At 35.4% G+C, this 18210-nt stretch overlaps 1 protein-coding gene across 1 annotated transcript; it reads right to left on the reverse strand.

The window, feature by feature from the left end:
• Window positions 1-16640: 16640 nt before the first annotated feature.
• Window positions 16641-17404, reverse strand: HMPREF1120_07462 (uncharacterized protein; the record flags this gene model as incomplete). The annotated part of the gene is made up of 2 exons (XM_009161687.1): window positions 17327-17404; window positions 16641-17079 (listed from the first exon to the last, which is right to left on the reverse strand). The coding sequence occupies exon 2, from the start codon at window positions 17061-17063 to the stop codon at window positions 16641-16643; it is 423 nt and encodes a 140-aa protein (XP_009159935.1). The 5' UTR covers window positions 17064-17079; window positions 17327-17404.
• Window positions 17405-18210: the final 806 nt, after the last annotated feature.

Genomic DNA, 18210 nt, shown 5'->3' on the forward strand with positions numbered 1-18210 from the left:
TAGTCGATAGAGCGATTTATATTTATTCGGCTTCGATAAGCTTTCTTATTAGTTTACGTTATCGTTTCGGGCGTCTATTTATATTCTCGTCTAGTATCTATAGAATATTCCTATCCTTTAATTCTTTTATAAAATCATATTCCTTAGATAGACTAGATTTATTAGGGTACTTCTAATAAAACTCTAGTATTAGTTCTTTATACCCTAGTAGAATATACTTTTATAGCTCCTAGTTCTTCGTAGCGCCCTTCTACCTTATAAGATATTCTAGTTAACCTAGTTTACCTTTAATTCTCGAATCCTAGATATCTAAGACTTCGTATTCTTCGACGTCTCTATCTTCTCGAGATATTAGAATAGAGGGTAGTTCGATCTTACGCTACTCTAGAAATAGATCTATAGCGGCTAGTCGAAGTAATAAGATATAGAATACGTTATAGATTCGAGAGTCTTCGAGGAGTTTAAGTTAGTAGGCCCTAAGATTTACTACTTTAGTAATACGAAATAGGCCTTCGTTCTTTACGTCTAATTTCTTCGAAGGTCTCTCTATTCTAATATACTTAGTATTTAGCTATACTATATCGCCGACTTTATAGATAGGTATAGAGTTACGTCGAGTATATTCCTTATAATATACTTAGAAAAGTACTATTTATATCTTCGCCTCTTTATAAATATAGGTTATTCTAGCTACTAACTTATCTACTTTTAGTACTTCTCGTATTATCTATGTCGATATTGGTAGTAGCGGCTAGTCTTCTAGAGGTTTAATACTAAATCGGGGTTCGAAGCTATAATTCGTAAAGAACGGTATTATCCCTATAGTCTTTAATATATAAGTATTAGCTACGAATTCGGCTAGGGATAGCTAATTAACCTAGTCGTTCTAAAGGTAGTTATAGTATCCTCTTAGGTATTACTCTATCTACTAGTTAGCGATTTCTAATTATCCGTCGGTTTCGAGATAATATACTAAGGATATCCGTTTCGATATTTTTAATCGTTAATAAAGGCGTTTCTATAGTTAAGACGTAAACTACGTCCCTCTATTAGAAGTAATAAAGTCGAGAAGACTATGCCTATTAAAAACGTTTAAGATAAATAAGGTTATAGTAGTAGTAGTATCTATCTTATTATAGGGTATATAGTATCTCTATTTCGTAAGTCTATCGACTACTACTATAATATTACGGTAGCTAATTCTATTACGGGAATATAGAGGTAGGTCTACGACGAAATTCATAGATACTTCTTTCTATAGCCGTTCCGATATCGGGAGCTAAAGTAGTCCTTCGGAGTAGGAATCTCTAAACGATTTTATCTTCCGATAGATATAATAATTCTTAATATAATATTTAACTTATTTATATATTTCGAGCTAATACTACGTTTAATTAATCGCCTCGTATATTCGCGCGTATTCTAGATATCCTAAAGTAGAAAGGTCGTAATAAGCTTTTAAGATAGCTAATCTAAGTTCCTTATCGTTTAGTATCTATACCTTCCCTCTATAGTAGACTATATTATTTTTATACTCGTAATTAATAAGTAAAATATAGTTCTTTATAGCTAGTAAGCGTAGTAGTTACCTATCGCCTCTATCTAGAGCCTCGATAATAGCTTTTAGTATATTATCCTATTAATAAGCCGCTTCTACTATATCTAGGATTACTTCCTCTTTATCGTTAGAATTAAGTACTATAGCGAGTAGTTTAGTAGTATAAAGACAATTAACGGGTAGTACTTCTTTAGCTAAGTTATTACTCTTTAAAAGGGTCTAGTATTAATATTTAATATATTCGTCTTCTTCTACTAGCTTATCCCCTAGTCGGCGAGTAAGACTATTAGGTTTCGTTCCGAGATTACCTAGTCGGTATTAGATCTCGAAGTCGAATTCGGAGAGAAACTCGCTCTATCGTACTTACCGTCGAGTTAGTACTTTCGTAGATATAAAGTATTCTAACGATCTATAATCGGATAGGACTCGAATAGGTATCTTCGAGTTTATTTCTATAAGCTTAGGTCGCTATTCTTTAAAGACTCAAACGATAGCGAGTAATTCTTTATCGTAGATTTCGTAATTATATTCGACTAGACTTATTTTCTTAGAGAAGTAGGCTATCGACTTAAGACGTCCTTCGACGTCGAATTAAGATAGTATATCGACTACTATAAGGTCGAATACGTCTACTTTAATCTATATTAGCGAATCTAGATCGAAGTATCCGGGAATAGACGAAGATAAGAATTAGTATTTTAGATTCTTAAACGCTTCCTAATATTAAATAGTCTAGATAAATAGCTTTTCTTTATAGCCTTTAACGAGTTTAGTTAATAAATAAGTAATACGGCCGAATCCGCTAATAAATATACGGTAGAAGTTAGTAAACTCTAGAAACGATTAAACGTTCTTTATATAACGAGAGACTTACTAGTTAATAACTATTTATACTTTCGAGGAGTCTATCTTAAGTCCTAACGTAGATATAATTATACTAAGATATTTTACTTCCTATACGTAGAAGTTAGTCTTTCGTATATCGAGATATAGCTTAGCCTTCTTTAATCGCTATAGGACTTTCTTAATATACTTTCGATATTCTTCTAGTAAATTACTAAAGATAAGTACGTCGTCTAAGTACGCTATATAGAAATCGTCTAAAATACTCTATAATATACGATTAATATAATATTAGAAGAATAATAGTACGTTATATAGACCGAAAGGTATAACTAAGTATTCGAATTAGCCGAAACGGGTAATAAATACTATTTTCTATTCGTCTTCTAGTACTACGCGAAGCCTATTAAATACTAATATTATATCGAACTTAGTATAGTATTTCGCTTTATATAAGCGATCGAGAGTCTCCCGAATTCTAGGAATAGAGTATCGGTTCTTAATTATAATAGTATTTAGCGCTCGATAATCTATATAAAAGCGTAATCCTCCTTCGGGTTTCTTTACTAAGATTATAGATAATATAATAGAGGAGGATAAAGGGCGTATAAACTCTTTTACTAGTATCTCGTCTAGATACTTCTTTACGACTACTAATTCTTTCTATATTATACCGTATATCTTCTTATAAGAAAGCTTATTAGAATCGGTTTAACTTAGCTTAATTTTATAGTCTAATCTAGGTCTATAAGGAGATAGCTTATCCGACTTCGGAGTTAAGAATACGTCGAGATATTCGTAATATTCGAGAGGAATATATTATTTAAGGTCTATAATTTCTTCCTTTCCGACTATAAACTTTTCGAAGTCTATCGAGTTAATAGTATAGTACTTAATAGGAGAACGATCACCTAATACGTATAAATTTAAGTCCTCGTAGGCAATAATATTATAGGATAGATAGTTACGATTAGATTCCTTACCTAGAGTAGTATCCTAAGGCTAGAAAACGGTATAGTCTTATATATTATTATAGATAGTCTAATAAAAGTTAAATAGCGTCTTAGTTCTTAAATTAATTTTATTAATCTAGACCGAGAGAGCGATTATATCGAGACCTTTAGCGCTATAGACGGTTTTATTAGTACGATAGAGTAAGTACGCTTTATAATAAGAAGATAGGAAAGTAATAGATCGACTACGAAAGTCGAGTTTTATATTATATCGGGCTATCTAAGGAAGTCTAAGTATTAGTTAGTAGCTTAGGGTAGATACTACGTAATACTTTAAACGTTCGAAATAATAGCTAATAGCGTATTCGATATCTATAAACTCCGTAATATAAAACCGACGTCTATCTACTATTTTAACTTTACGAGGGCGAGGTAGTAATTAACGAGAAATTCGATACCGTTTTATAAACCGTCTATTAATAAATATAGATATAGCGCCCGTATCTAATATAGCTTTATATCGGGTAGTTCGATTAGTCGGAAGACCTACCGTATATTCTAGCGTTAGATAGTTATATTCTTCTATCGTTATAGATAGAAGTTTAATAGTTAACGTTATTTTATCTCGCTCGGGTAATAGGCGTTCTAAATTAACTAAGCGAAGTTAGTCTAAAACGATTAGTTTTTCGAGTCGATATTATCGTTATAATCTTCTAGATTAGTAGAATTATAACTAAGATTAGCGTCTAAGTCGAGCTTTAATTCGTCTTTATTAATCGTATCTAGTATCGATAAGGCGCTAATTTTATTAGTCTTCGTCTAACGGAAGAGTTCGTAATCGAGATTATTTATACGGTATTCTTTCTTTCGATAGATAAAATAACGATTTTCGTCTCGTAGCTTTTAACGTATTAGTTTAGTTAAAGGCGATAGATTTTTAAATTTAGAAGAGACGTTATCTAGATTCTTTAACGATATATATAGAGGTAGTCTAGAGTATCGAGGCGCTAAATAGGAAACTTTAGTAGAAGGAGCTCCGATACGATCTACTTTCCTTAAGTTTACTTTCTCGATAATCTTCTTTATAAGACGATATCTATCTACTAGTTATACTTTAGTATAATATATCGTACTATTACTAATATACGTAAATAGCCTTTTATTAAGCTTAATCTTTAACTTATAGATAATATCTCGTTCGGTTTTCTATAGATAATCTACTATTAGATTAAACTTATTTAAGAAATCGTCGAAGAATTACTAGTTACCTTAATAAAGTCTAGTAAACTTTATACGTATCGTCTTCTTACGGTTATATTCCTAGAAGAATCGGTCGAGCGTTTTCTATACTTTATCTACGCTAGTAAATAGACGATTACTATACTAGATAGCGAAGGTCGATAAGTAAGACCTTAGAGTATTAAAAGCTATCTTAGTATAACGGCTAGAAATATATCTAACTAGCGCTTCTAGACCCTTCTCTCGATAATAATCGTTATCGGCTTAAATTTTAAAGATTATCTTCGACTTCTATTTATCGTAGTCTTTCGTATTACTATTAAACTTATTAGGATTAGAAATCTTTAGTTTTAACGTAGTAGAGATACTTATTCCGATATAGCGGGAAGAAGATCTCCGTCTTTATATAGTAGTATACTAATTAGTATAGGCGTGCGAACGATATATAGCTGGGGGTATAGCCGCTTTAAGACCTATAGGCGGTATAACGGTAGTACCTCCTATATTAGCGTATAACGTAGTACGCCGAGGTATTAGCGGAGATACGAGTCGTAGAGATATTATCTAAGAAGCTCGACGAGCGTTAGCGGTAGCGTTCTATAGTTATATCTCTAGGCGATCTATTTCGATATATTATTCTAGAATAACTTTATCTCTCGATACTAGAGCTTATTTATAGCGATCTAGATTATTCTATATACGAGCGTTATCGTTAGTAAGTTTCTCGACTTCCCTATTTAGCCTAGTAATCTTACTATCTAAACTATCTAGAGTAGCTTAAACCTCTAATAAGGTATTTACGAGTAGGCGTAGCTAATCTAGTTCCTCTAAAGCTATCTAATAGCTCTTAATAAATCTTCTTAGTAAGGTACTAGCGTATCGTAGATACGATCTATAATAGTCGGCGAAGTCGTAAATATTCTTAAAGAAGTAATCCGTCTACGGATCTATATCGAGAGTTTTATCTCGAGTATAGTAGTTACTATACTTATTACGGTACTAATCTAATAAGAAGGCTAAATCGAACTCTCGTTATATATTACGGACTCGAGAAATATTCTATCTCGCTCGGATAGATCGTCGAACGAAGATTATTAGGATATTATATTCTTCCGTATCGATATCTTCTTTATCGTCTTAATCCGTACCTCTTAAGAATTCTAATATCTAACGCGTAAAGAAGAGGACTCTTAGTATATCTTTCTCTACTAATAGGAATATCGTCTTATTCCCTATAATAGGTTCCGTTTATAACGTTATCTAAGTATAAGATTTCGATATTTAAGTTTAGAACTACGCCTACGTCTAAGAGCGAGTTTAACGAGCTAGTATAGATAGAGGTCCTATATCTAATTTAGGATTTAGATTATCTACCTCTTCTTCGCTATTATCGTTATTCTCTAGTATTATCTTCTTTTTTTCCTTAGCCGATAAGCCTTTACGTAGTAAGCCTTATCTCGCTAGTAATTTACTCTTTCGCTTTTAAGTAGTAGAACTTAACGAAGGTACGTTAGCTAGTATATTTACTTAGGCTTTTATACGCTAGGCTCGAAGAGTATATAGGTCGCTCGTATCGAGATCGGTCGTAGGGAGATTAGCCGAGTTAGGAGGTTCGAAAGGATTCGGAGAATTCGATATAGCTATAGGATATTCGGTTAAAGGTAAGAAAGAAGAGAAGTAAGTAGAACTAAGATCTTAATATCTAAGTTTTCGAGTATCGCGCTCCGGCGCTAGAGTCGATCCGTTAGATATTAAGGTTTTAAAAGAAAATAGATAATAAACGAAGAGCCTCGAGATCTAGGGTCCGAGTATCGCGCTTAGGCGCTAGAGTCGATCTCTAGACTTCGAGGGTTTTAAAAGTAGAAGAAATAAGAAGGACTTTAACCGGGATCTCGAGTACCGCGCTTAGGCGCAAGAGTCGATCTTATAGATTAAAGAGGACTATAATTCTATATATCTCGAGTATCGCGCTTAGGCGTAAGAGTCGATTTATATAGGTTATAGGGTCCTTAGGTTCTATCGAGACGAGTACCGCGCTTAAGCGCTAGAGTCGTTTTAATAGAAGAAGAGTAAATAAGAAAAAGAAAAAAGAGGTACTATAAGATATTACGAACCTATAGGGTACGATAGGATATCGAACTAATAGATGAGAGATATGATTTAAATTGTAGTACGAAGGACTGTAAAGAGAGTTGCGCCGCGCGCGTAGGATAGATATACATCTGCACGCGCGTGCCAAGACCTCGGTATGTTACGTGGACCGTCACGTGCCTAGTGCACGTGAGGTTGGCTGAGAATCCGTGACAGACTACTACTATCTCCTATTCGCTAGACGCAGGATACTCTTACGTCTACGTAAGTAACGTTATAGACTATAGACGTGGATACTCTAGTAGAATTAGTTAAAGGTATCGAGTATCGAGAACTATCTCCTACTCGTAGTATACTAGGATTCCTTAAAGGTAGTAATCGAGAAGTATCTTCTATAGAAGACCCGCCTAGAGTATTATTTAAGAATTTAAGCACTACGTAGTAATCTTATAAATAACGTCGACTACCTTAACCTACGATCTTAGGCCGCGGATTCGATCTATCATTCTTACTCGATTAGCGTAGAGATAAATTTAGAAACGTCTATACGTACGACTTAGCGCCTAACCGAGATCTATAGACTAGATATACCTTTAAGAATATATCTACCTTTATCGAGTTTATTCGTAGTAGCCTACTATTTACTTTTATAATAATAAGACGATTCGTAAAAGTATTAGTAAAGACTAATATAGAAGCTAAAGACTATCGATAGTAGGCTCTAAGTGCCCGAGAAGACTAGATTCGAGCTAAAGAATTACGTAGCCGAGTTAATAAACTTTAAGTACGCGTTAACGAACTTAAAACTATATAAGTAAAGGAAATAGATATATATATCGATACTCGAAAGGTACTTAAAAAGTACAAAATAGCCCTAGTATCCCGAGATAATATTATACGCTAGCAGTATATTAAAATTAACGCTTTAGAACTTCGTCTACGATAAATATATTAAGCTTCTTCTTAAATACCGACGACCGTTTCTTCTCCCCCTTTAGTACCCGTTAGATTTTCTATCGTACTAACGTAGATATTAATTAATAGCTTAGACCGTTATTAGACGAGACTCTAAAGTAAGAGACTAGACTCTATACGGAACGTTAATTATCTATTAGATTATCGAATATAGATAGTAGCTTACTCGTCTTATCTCTCTATAGTAGTAGACTTACTATATACTTCTCCGCCTAATAACCCTAATCGAAGAGATCGATTATTAACGAGATATACTTATAGTATAGGACTATCTACTTCCGTAGACCGTCCGAAGATCCTTAATCCCGATAAATTCGAAAATAAATCTAAGGATTACGATAAATAGAAGTCTAAAATACTATATAAGATTTAGATCGACTATAACTTCTACTAAGATAAGAAGCCTAACGTCCTAATCGGGTATATCTCTAGAAGATATACTAAAACTATATTTAGTGTCTTACGCCCTAGATTACTAGCTTTTACTTATTAATATAGTAATTAACTCTTCGTTAACGATCGAGAAGTCTAGAAGACCTTAGATCAGGTATTCTAGAAATACAACCGCGAAGAGATAATACGTATATAGTTTACTCGTCTCTATTAAGATAAGAACTAGATCTTTAATTCTTTCTTAAATAAATTTAACTCGATAGTTTATTACTTATAAAAGAGCGAAAGAGATATTATTTACGAACTTAAGTATAAATTTATCGATAGAATATTTAGGCGTATAATCGATAGAACTATTTATTATACGAAGTCTTAGCTAGTAGACCGATATCGATTAATTAAAAAAGTATTAGAAGAAAAGAAGATATATTAAGTAGATAAGACGTATTATACTAATATTAGTAAACTTACGAAGTTATTCTATATTTCGTCCCGTCTAAGTATACGAACTATACCTCGGTCTACTATAATACGTTTCTTAGGAGAAATTCTATTAAAGTATCGAAATCTATTACTATTAACGCGAGAAATAAGAGCTAAGCTTCGTAACGAGAATTACTATTTTACCTATCGTAAAGAAGAATATCGTCGAAGTAACTCTAATTACGAACTTTACTCTTAGATTAAGGTAAATAAGCTTAATACTATTATAGCTATCGAAGATATCTACGAAGATAATTTAAAGTATTTAGATATAGAATCGGACAAAAATAAACTAGATAATCGTACCGCGTTAATAGACGCTAATAGTTACGACTTAGATCGATTAGGCGAGTCGGAAAACTAACTATCCTACGTTACGATAAACCTCGTTTATATAACTTAGGACGAATACTACTAGAACGGAATAAGAAATAGATACGACTAATAGCTATAATAGTAGTAGAGTATAACTATCTTATATTAAAGTATACAATAAGTACTCTATCCGGTACCTCTACTTATAAAGCGATACTAGATACTAGCGCTACTTTAACTTTTATTAATCGTCGTTTTATTAAGAAATATAGAATTCTAATACTATCGCTTCTAAAGCCTAAAGATATAGAATTAGTAGACGATAGGCGGTTCTCCTTAACGTATTTCGTTAAAGTTAAGTACTTAATTAGCCGCTATTACGAGCGACTAAGATACTACGTAGCTTCCTTAAACTACTTATTAATCCTTAGACTTCCGTAGATAACGAAATACGCTATTTAACTAGACTTTCGAACTCGTTCGATTAAGTTTAGTACTTTCTATTATAAGTCGTATCTCTTATATTAATAGGACGAACTCGTCTATAGTTCGAAAGGCCTAAGGATTATAATACTAACCGCTATAATCGATAGTATTAAAGTTACTATTAAAGACCTTAATAACTTTTATTAAATAATATAAGAAGATATCTAAGAATACGTAATATTCTAGCCTAAGGAACCTCTAGATAGTCTCCTAGGTAAGAAAATAGATAACTAGTCTCTATCTTAAGAACCTAAAGATTTAAAACTCTATATACTAGAGGACCCTTTAATAAAATATTACGCTATAAATCCTATAGATTTCGAGAAATTTATAGAAGTAAAAGAAGATATAGATATCGCTAGTAAAGTATCTTAAGAGTACTATAAGTTCTTAGATATATTCTATATACTAAAATCCGATACCTTATCTCTATATCGACTAGATATAGATTACGAAATTAAATTAACCTAGATAGATCTCGATAAGCTATCCTATAAGAAGATATATAGAATAACCTAATAGGAACTTACTATAGTAAAGAAATATCTAGATAAGATATTAGCTAAAGACTTTATTCGCCTATCCTTATTACCTATCGTATCGCCTATTATTCTAGTTAGGAAATCTAATAGCGGATTACGCTTCTATATAGATTACCGAGTACTTAACGCTATTACTATTAAGAATCGTTACCCTATTCCTCGTATTCGAGAGATACTAGATAGATTATATAAAGCTAAGTACTATACTAAGTTCGATATAATCGCCGTATTTAATCGACTAAGAATAGTAAAAGGAGACGAATAGAAAACCGCTTTTATAACGCGATTTAGGTAATTCGAATACCTCGTTATATCTTTCGGGCTCTATAACGCTCTATTCTCCTTCTAAAACTATATTAACGTAGCGCTATAAGAGATCTTGGACGACTTCTATATAGTATATCTAGATAATATTTTAGTATTTAGTAATAACCTAACGGACTATCGCCGGTATATTAAGGAGGTTCTCCGAAGGCTACGGAAAGTAGAACTCTATATCGATATTAAAAAGACTTAATTCTATACGTAGAAAGTAAAATACCTTAGAATAATTATATCTACTAGTAGTTTACGAATAGATCTAACTAAAGTAGAAACGATTTAAGCGTAGTAACCGTCTCGTTTAGTTAAAGACGTTCTCTCTTTCCTAGGATTCGCTAACTTTTATCGTATATTTATTTAAGGTTTCGGAAAGATCGCCTACCTCCTAACTAAACTTATAAAAGGAGCTAAAGAGAGAACCTTCTAGTAGAATATCGATTATTAGACTATATTCGAGAAGCTTAAAGTATATTTTATCTTAGCTCTAGTATTAAAGTATTTCGACCCGAATATAGAAATATAGATCGAGATAGACGTCTTAGATCTTATCGTAGTAGAAGTACTCTCGTAGAAGGATAAAGAGGGAAGACTAAAACCTATTATTTACTTCTCGAAGAAGATAAGCTCGGCCGAGTATAACTATAAGATATACGATAAAGAACTACTAGCTATTATTCGAGTATTTAAGGAATAGAGACTAGAATTAGCCGGTACTAATCTCGAGCGATCTATTAAAGTATTATTAGATTATCGCTCGCTCGAATATTTTATATTAATAAAATAACTAAATCGACGCTAGACTCGATAGAGTAAATCCTTATCTAAGTTCTATTTCGAAATCTAATATCGACCCGGAAAATAAGGTACTAAGCCGAATAGTCTAACTCGACGTTCTAGAGACTAATCTAGATCCGACGACGAACGTACGCGATATTAATATTAGACTATCTTAAAGACGTCGAACTTAGTAAAAGAAGTACTTTCTCCTAGAAAGTTATCGGCCGTTTATCTCCTTACTATCGATATATAAGAAGACGATAAGTCGATATCTATCTAGGTAAAAGAAGCCTACTAGAATAATAAAATCCTAACGGCTATATTAGACGCCTTAAAGAAATAGTTACTACAGCTTCTACCGAATATATTAGATTAGTAAATCTTCTTAGCCGACTACGAAGAGAAAGACGGACTCGTCTATTACCGTAGTCGATTATAGATACTAAATAATAAAGGTTTACGAATAACTATTATTAAAGCCTATTACGATACCCTACTATCGGAATATCCTAGACGGGCTCGTACTTACGAATCCCTTAATTAAACATACTATTAGCTAGACTTATCTAAAGACGTTAAGAGGTTCGTCCGGAATTACTACCTCTATCGTAAATTAAAGCCGTTTAGAGACGCTAGACTAGGGATACTAATACAATTACTAGTGCTACGACGCCCGTAGACGGAAGTGGCAGTAGATTTCGTTATAGACCTACTATCGAGTATTTAGAACAAATTAACGTATATCAATATAATAGTGGTAACTAATTGGCTTACTAAATAGCGTTATTATATACCTTATATTAAAATAGATTCGTTAAGTATAGTAAAGCTCTTTATATTAAACGTTTTTAGCCGTCACGGGTTACCCGACTTTATTACCTCTAATTAAGGTACTTAGTTTATATTAAAACTATAGAAAAGACTCTATAATCGCCTTTAGATTTCCCGACGAATATCGAGTGCCTTTTATCCTAAGACCGACGGATAATTAGAGAATTTAAACTAATTTATAAAATAATATTTACGCGCCTATTATAATTACCTTTAGGATAATTAGGTTAACTAGCTTCTACTTACCGAATTTACCGCTAATACGTATATTTTCGATACTACTTAAGTATCGCCCTTTTTCGCTAACTATAGCCTATACTCTAGGTTTAGTATCGAACTACCCTCGCTAATTAAACCGATACTATTAATAGGTATTAAGAATATATAATAGGTAGATATCTTTATAGATAAAATACGATATATCTATAACGAGACTAAAGTATAAATATCTCTAGTATAGGCTCGATACGAAGAATAAGATAAGCGACCTTCTATACCGATCTATAAAGTAGGAGACTTCGTATAGTTAAATACGAAGAATATTAAAACCGAAAGACCTAGTAAGAAGTTAGACTTTAAGAATAAAGGACTATTCGAAGTAATTTAAGTTATAAATTCAAAAGTCTACCGGTTACGGCTACCTAAAGACGCTCGAATCTATAACGTCTTTTACACTTTACTATTACGACCTATAATATCCGACCTATTACTAGAATAAATATAGACGCCGCCTATATCGGAACTAGTACTACGAGAGAATAGTAAGTATTAAGAATATAAAGTAGAGGCTATATAGGACTTAAAATTAAAAAGAGATAAGCTCGTATACTTAGTTAAATAGAAAGGATCGACGTAAGATTAGAGACTATAAAAGAATATCCTTTCTAGTTACGAAGAACTTATAATAGACTTTTATCGATAATATCTAGAAAAGCCTAGTCTACTAGTAGAATATAACTTTAATAAAGGACTAGAGAAGCGATATTAATCGGTAGACGATAAATAATAAACTCGACGTCTATAACGAATAAGGAAATTGACTAGAAAGTTATTAAAGAACTAGAGAGACTAATTAATATCGCTCTATCGACTAGTTAGAATATACTTTATTTTATAAACCGGCCTTCTAGGAACCTATACTAACTAAGACTTAAAAGTTACTCTATAGACCTAGGTTAATAGCTACCTTATAATAGTAGATACTATAAACCTTAGCGATAATTAATAGGATTACTCTTTAGATCGATAACGATATAGATAATACTCTAAAGATAGAAACCTAGGTAAAATCTACGCGAGCCCGCTATAATAACTAAAGTATTAATATATTATTATTAATACTTCGACCTCTAATAAGGCCACGTATTAGGCCTATATACGCGCTACGCGAGACCTTACGCCCGTTTTGGGGGGGGAGATATTACGGTTCTGGGTTTAAGGACGATTATACGTGACACGAAGCGTAGCCTTTCCACGTAACTAGGCTACTAACTTATCCGAAGGCTTGGCATAAGAGGCCTTAGCGCGCCTCGGTGCACATCTACCTCGCGCACCCGCGCAACTCTCCTTTATAGTCTTCGTACTGTAATTCTATCAATTATACACCTATTGCTTCTAGGTTCGTGATAAGTATACGCTTAGTATAGAAGAGACGATAGTATATCGAGATATAGCTACGTCGGCCTATACGATTTAAGGATTAGTAGCGAACGTAGTTCGTAGACGGGCGATCGGTCTTCGTTATAAAGAAGTAAGAGAGATCTATACGAGAATCCTACGCTAAAGTACGCAGATAATATTAGTAGGATATACCGTAAAAACGAGTATAACCCTTAGGAAGGGTAGTAGAAGCTATAGGTACTAAATATACGAGTTAGCGTAGAATCGTATACGTTAAAGCTTTACTTACGGCCCGAACCGCCTAGAGGCGGAGAAGACGGTAGAGAAGCTACTACTATACTTATCTTCGTTCTATAGATATATTAGACGTATATAAGCTATAGACGAAGCTAGATATACTTACTAAAGTATAACTAGTTAAACGTAGTATCGAGATATAAGCTAAGTAGGAACGACTATACGAATTAAGTACGACCCTCTAGGGATCGAAATAAAGAGTATATTAGGAAGAAAATAAATAAGAGAAGAATAGAAGAGACGAGACTAGAAGTACTCGTATAGTACTCGTAGATATCTCGATCGGGAAGTCTATCTAGAATATTATTAGCCGCCTACGAGGAGCGCTAAGATAGCTCTAGATAATCGTAGTAGTATACGATTATAGTACGATACGTACTACTATAACTAAGTACGTATCTTACGAGGACGTAAGACTAAAAGGGGGGGGTAATTATTACGAATAGTAAGGTAGTTAAGTACTAAAGGGAGTATATATACTAAGGCTACTAAGATATATACGTATATAGAGTATATAGTATACGTATACCCCTCGTATACTAGGTTAAACTCCTTAACTCTTTAAGTCTTATATAATATACCTATATTAGACACCACTATTGATACTTATTGCCTAGCTTAGCCTATTCTCACGAGCTGTCCATAACAACTTAAGATATTCGTAATTAAGAAATTATATTAAGAGGGTATTCGGTATACTCAAGTGTAAATTTCACCTTCTATAATAGCCTAAGGCGCTAGAGTTTACTCTCTAATATTAAGTAAATCTTATCCTAGCGTTAACGGCAGTATATAATATTAATATCGATCTAAGCGATACTACGCGGGATAACGATTTTACTAGTCTTACCTCTATTAACGTATTAATCGAGCCCTCGTCTATAAATCTAATCTTAATATACTCTAAAGACGGTAAAGAGATAAATACGAGATAAGATAAGATAGCGTAGGTAATATAGAACGACTACTTAATAGTTAAAAGAGCTAGAGAATAGATTACTATAGGGTTCTTACTATAAAAAGCTAGATCTATCTACTATAATACGATATCCTTACCTAATAGGCTCGATAACTTATACTATAACTATTCCTTACGAGTAGTAGGCTATTTATTAAGTCTAGACTAGATCTCGACGTTAGCGTTAACTATTAGTACTCGGATAGCGATAATATAAGTTTCGCCTTTAAGATAGTACTCCTCTAGTATTTATCTTAAACCTATAACTCTAGCGGAATCTTTTACTATATTTATAGCGGGTTTTAGCCGCTATACGCATTTAAGAATAGTCGCTACGCGATCTAGGATATCTAGTTACGTATAATTAAACGCCCTTCCGCCTCTTAATTCAGCTTACGTTAAAACGCTTATTACCGAGCGTTTATGGAGATTCGCGAGTATTATAGGATTAGCGTCTATAATAGGAGCTACGGGAGCCTAAAGATCTTAGTATAAGTATATATTCACGCTTTAACGGCTATTAGTAGGTTATATCTTACTATAGACTCGTTATTATCGTCCTCGTTACCTACGTCTTCCTCTTCTATATCTTACGGTATAGCCTAAGATACGTCTCTTACTAAATTTTGGCTAGGACTCGTATCCTTATCCTCTTCCTACGTTACGCCGTCGTTAGCGCCCTATAAGTATACGCCTCTGGCGTAAGTTCCTATAAAGATCTCTACTAATAGGTTACGAAAAGGCAGTAGGTTATACTATTAACGTGCGTTTTTAGGGTCGGTAGCGATAATATTACGCTATTTGTCACGAATGCCGATGCCAACTGCCGACAACTTGCATCCCTCGGCTATTCGGACAGAGCTGAGAGATATAAACTACATACGCCCGCATGAGAGAGCTTTCCTTCTCTTATGCTTCGAGTTGTGTACAACCATAGGGTTAAGGAGCACTTAATACCAATTGAAGACTTTATCGCTATACTCTGCCTATTCCCATTAGGCGTTCCTAACACTATTTCTCCTCGCTCGCTTGTATTCGATCGTACGCGTTAACGATAACGCCGGATTACTCTTAGATTTAAGTTTAGGATCGAAAATCGTTACGTAACTACGCTTACTCGAATCGATTAGTAAACGGCGTATAAAGATATCTAAAAAAAGAGCTGTTTTTATATACTAATTCCCGCTTACTCTTTATCTAAGAATTAGTTAGTATTAGAAGCTTATTCTTCTTAAACTTAGTCGTAATATCCTAATAAACGCGCTTCTTAAAGTTACCGTTAGCCGTCTAGTTAGTACCTTTATATACTATATTAACGTATCTAACTAAGAGCGTCTCGATAGCCGTATCTATCTAAGGATAACGCGGCGTCTTTATCGGTTTTAGAGACTATCTATTATCTTCGAGAGTATCCTATTAGGAAGTTATATCTATATATCTTAAAAACGTAGTTTAGAATGAAATTATAGAAATTTCGTTAAAAATAGGTATAAATCGAGGGGTATGAGTATCGAGTAGTTTAGATAACTACGTCTTAACTACGTCTCGAATACGTAGTTTTATCCTATCGGTTTCTACTGGCGGTTCGATATTAAAATCGTACTAAAAAGCCGTGGCGTACGCCGATAAACTTGGCGGTATCTACTCCTGAAAACGCGGTTGAGAAGTTGGCGATTTTACGCGTTTTCTTGCTAGTTGGCGGTTTGAAATGCTGACGGGGAACAGGCCCTAAATATACCTCGGACGTTGCCAACCATCGTCAGGGGCCTCAATCTGCAGCCTCACAGGAGTACGCTACAAGATGTCAAACGGCGATGTCAGATGGCCTGCTCGCTTGTGCCTCCAAGCCTTTCAGTAGCAGGATCTTGGGCTACTTGAGTTGTCAGCTTGACTTTCGAGATAACCTCAGCCTTGCCTGGCACTTCTCCTGCAAAAGATCGTATGGTCTGGTCTCTTCGTCAGATCCTTGTCTCCATGGAGTCTGAAGGAAAAGACTCTTTAGTCCTTCGATGTTTATGTGGCACCGGACTGGCTATCCAGTAGCATTTCACCACTTGCGGACTTCTGGCCCAAGAAAACCTGGGGGAGATCTCCAAGCGGCCTGCCCCTAGTCTATGGTTGGGGTCCGTGTAGACAGGTGCTGTCAGGCATCTACCTGGTTTTTCTTGACAATCGGCAGAGCGCGAGGCCACCGAAGCGGGCGAAGAGATATTGGCATTTTGCTTTGGGTACGTCCTCTCGACGCCACATGCCTGCCAGACTGGCAGATGCCAACGATTGGTCTTCATTGCGATGCGGGAATGCAAGTGAACATTCTCATTGACCACGCATATACGCGCTGCAAGGCTCTGATTATCAGAGTACCTCCAATAGCTGTTCATATCTTGTTGCAATCAACTAGAATATGTCAGTAGAAAGCGAACCATTCTCAGACGACTGCTGCGCCCTCTCCGGATGGTGTGCCGATACGGGTTGCCGATACAACATCAACCCAATATAGCCTGCCGGTCGAGGACTTTTTCTCACGGCTGATAAACATGCCGACCATACATCCCCTGGGATAGCTTACCCTGGCTTGGCAACACGGACAGAGTGTGTGTACGTTAGAAGGACGAGATTGTGTGCTTCAGGGGGGTTCGCTTACTCTCAACTCATGTCGATTTTCCGATTTCACTTTCATGTGCAAGAGTACACGGGTACGTGCGGAAGGACACAAATCGAGCCGAGGAGCTGAGGTTGCTGCCCTGCTACGAGTCACTTTCAGAACACGGCCCGAACGGATGAGTTCATGCATCTCGAATGCCATCGATGGGCTGCATCATTGAAACAATTGACCACTGTTCTCTGATTCGACACTCTGCGCCTGACTGTCGGCAACTGTTTCGGCCTTTTAGAGCAATCGATTGCAGACGTGTGGCAGTTACTCAGCAGCTTTTCCCTTCTCGCGTTTGTCCAGTAGTGCGATGTGCCTCATTGCTGTCCCAACAGGAAGTCGAGAGCATGACTTCGTGGGTCCTACACGAGATGCTGTGACGGAAAACCCGCACTTGGCCAATGGGGTAGTCACCAAGGTAGGTACTGGAGGCACTGCAGTGCTAAGGTAAGTGTCAGCGGAAATGTAATCGGTAGCTCAGCAGTGATCCTCGTGCTTCGCTGATGAGCCCCGTGGAGGCGATTGACGACTGAATCAGAGATCAACAGGGCCAGCACTAATCCGATAGCTACCTTTAGAACATCAGGTGGGTAAATGGCGGAGGCAGCCGGTCTGCCAGATACCAGCTGTCACTGTACATTGTAGATCCTTTGGGGCCGACGTGTACCTAGGTTGAAGCTGCTCATCCGCTAGCTTGTTGTGGTTGCTAGCGAGGTGAGCAAAAACATCTAAAAATGCTCCTACAGCAAAGGCAGAAGACCGCCAGATCCTTTGGTGGCAGTAAACAGATGAGGTTGGATCTTCTACCTCAAGTGCAACCCATGTGCTGTTTCGACATGAGCCGATCCTTGCAACTAGGTTGAGACCGTTGGGGA

The sequence above is a fragment of the Exophiala dermatitidis genome, assembly GCF_000230625.1.
Source record: "Exophiala dermatitidis NIH/UT8656 unplaced genomic scaffold supercont1.6, whole genome shotgun sequence".
Classification (NCBI taxonomy): Eukaryota; Fungi; Ascomycota; class Eurotiomycetes; order Chaetothyriales; family Herpotrichiellaceae; genus Exophiala; species Exophiala dermatitidis.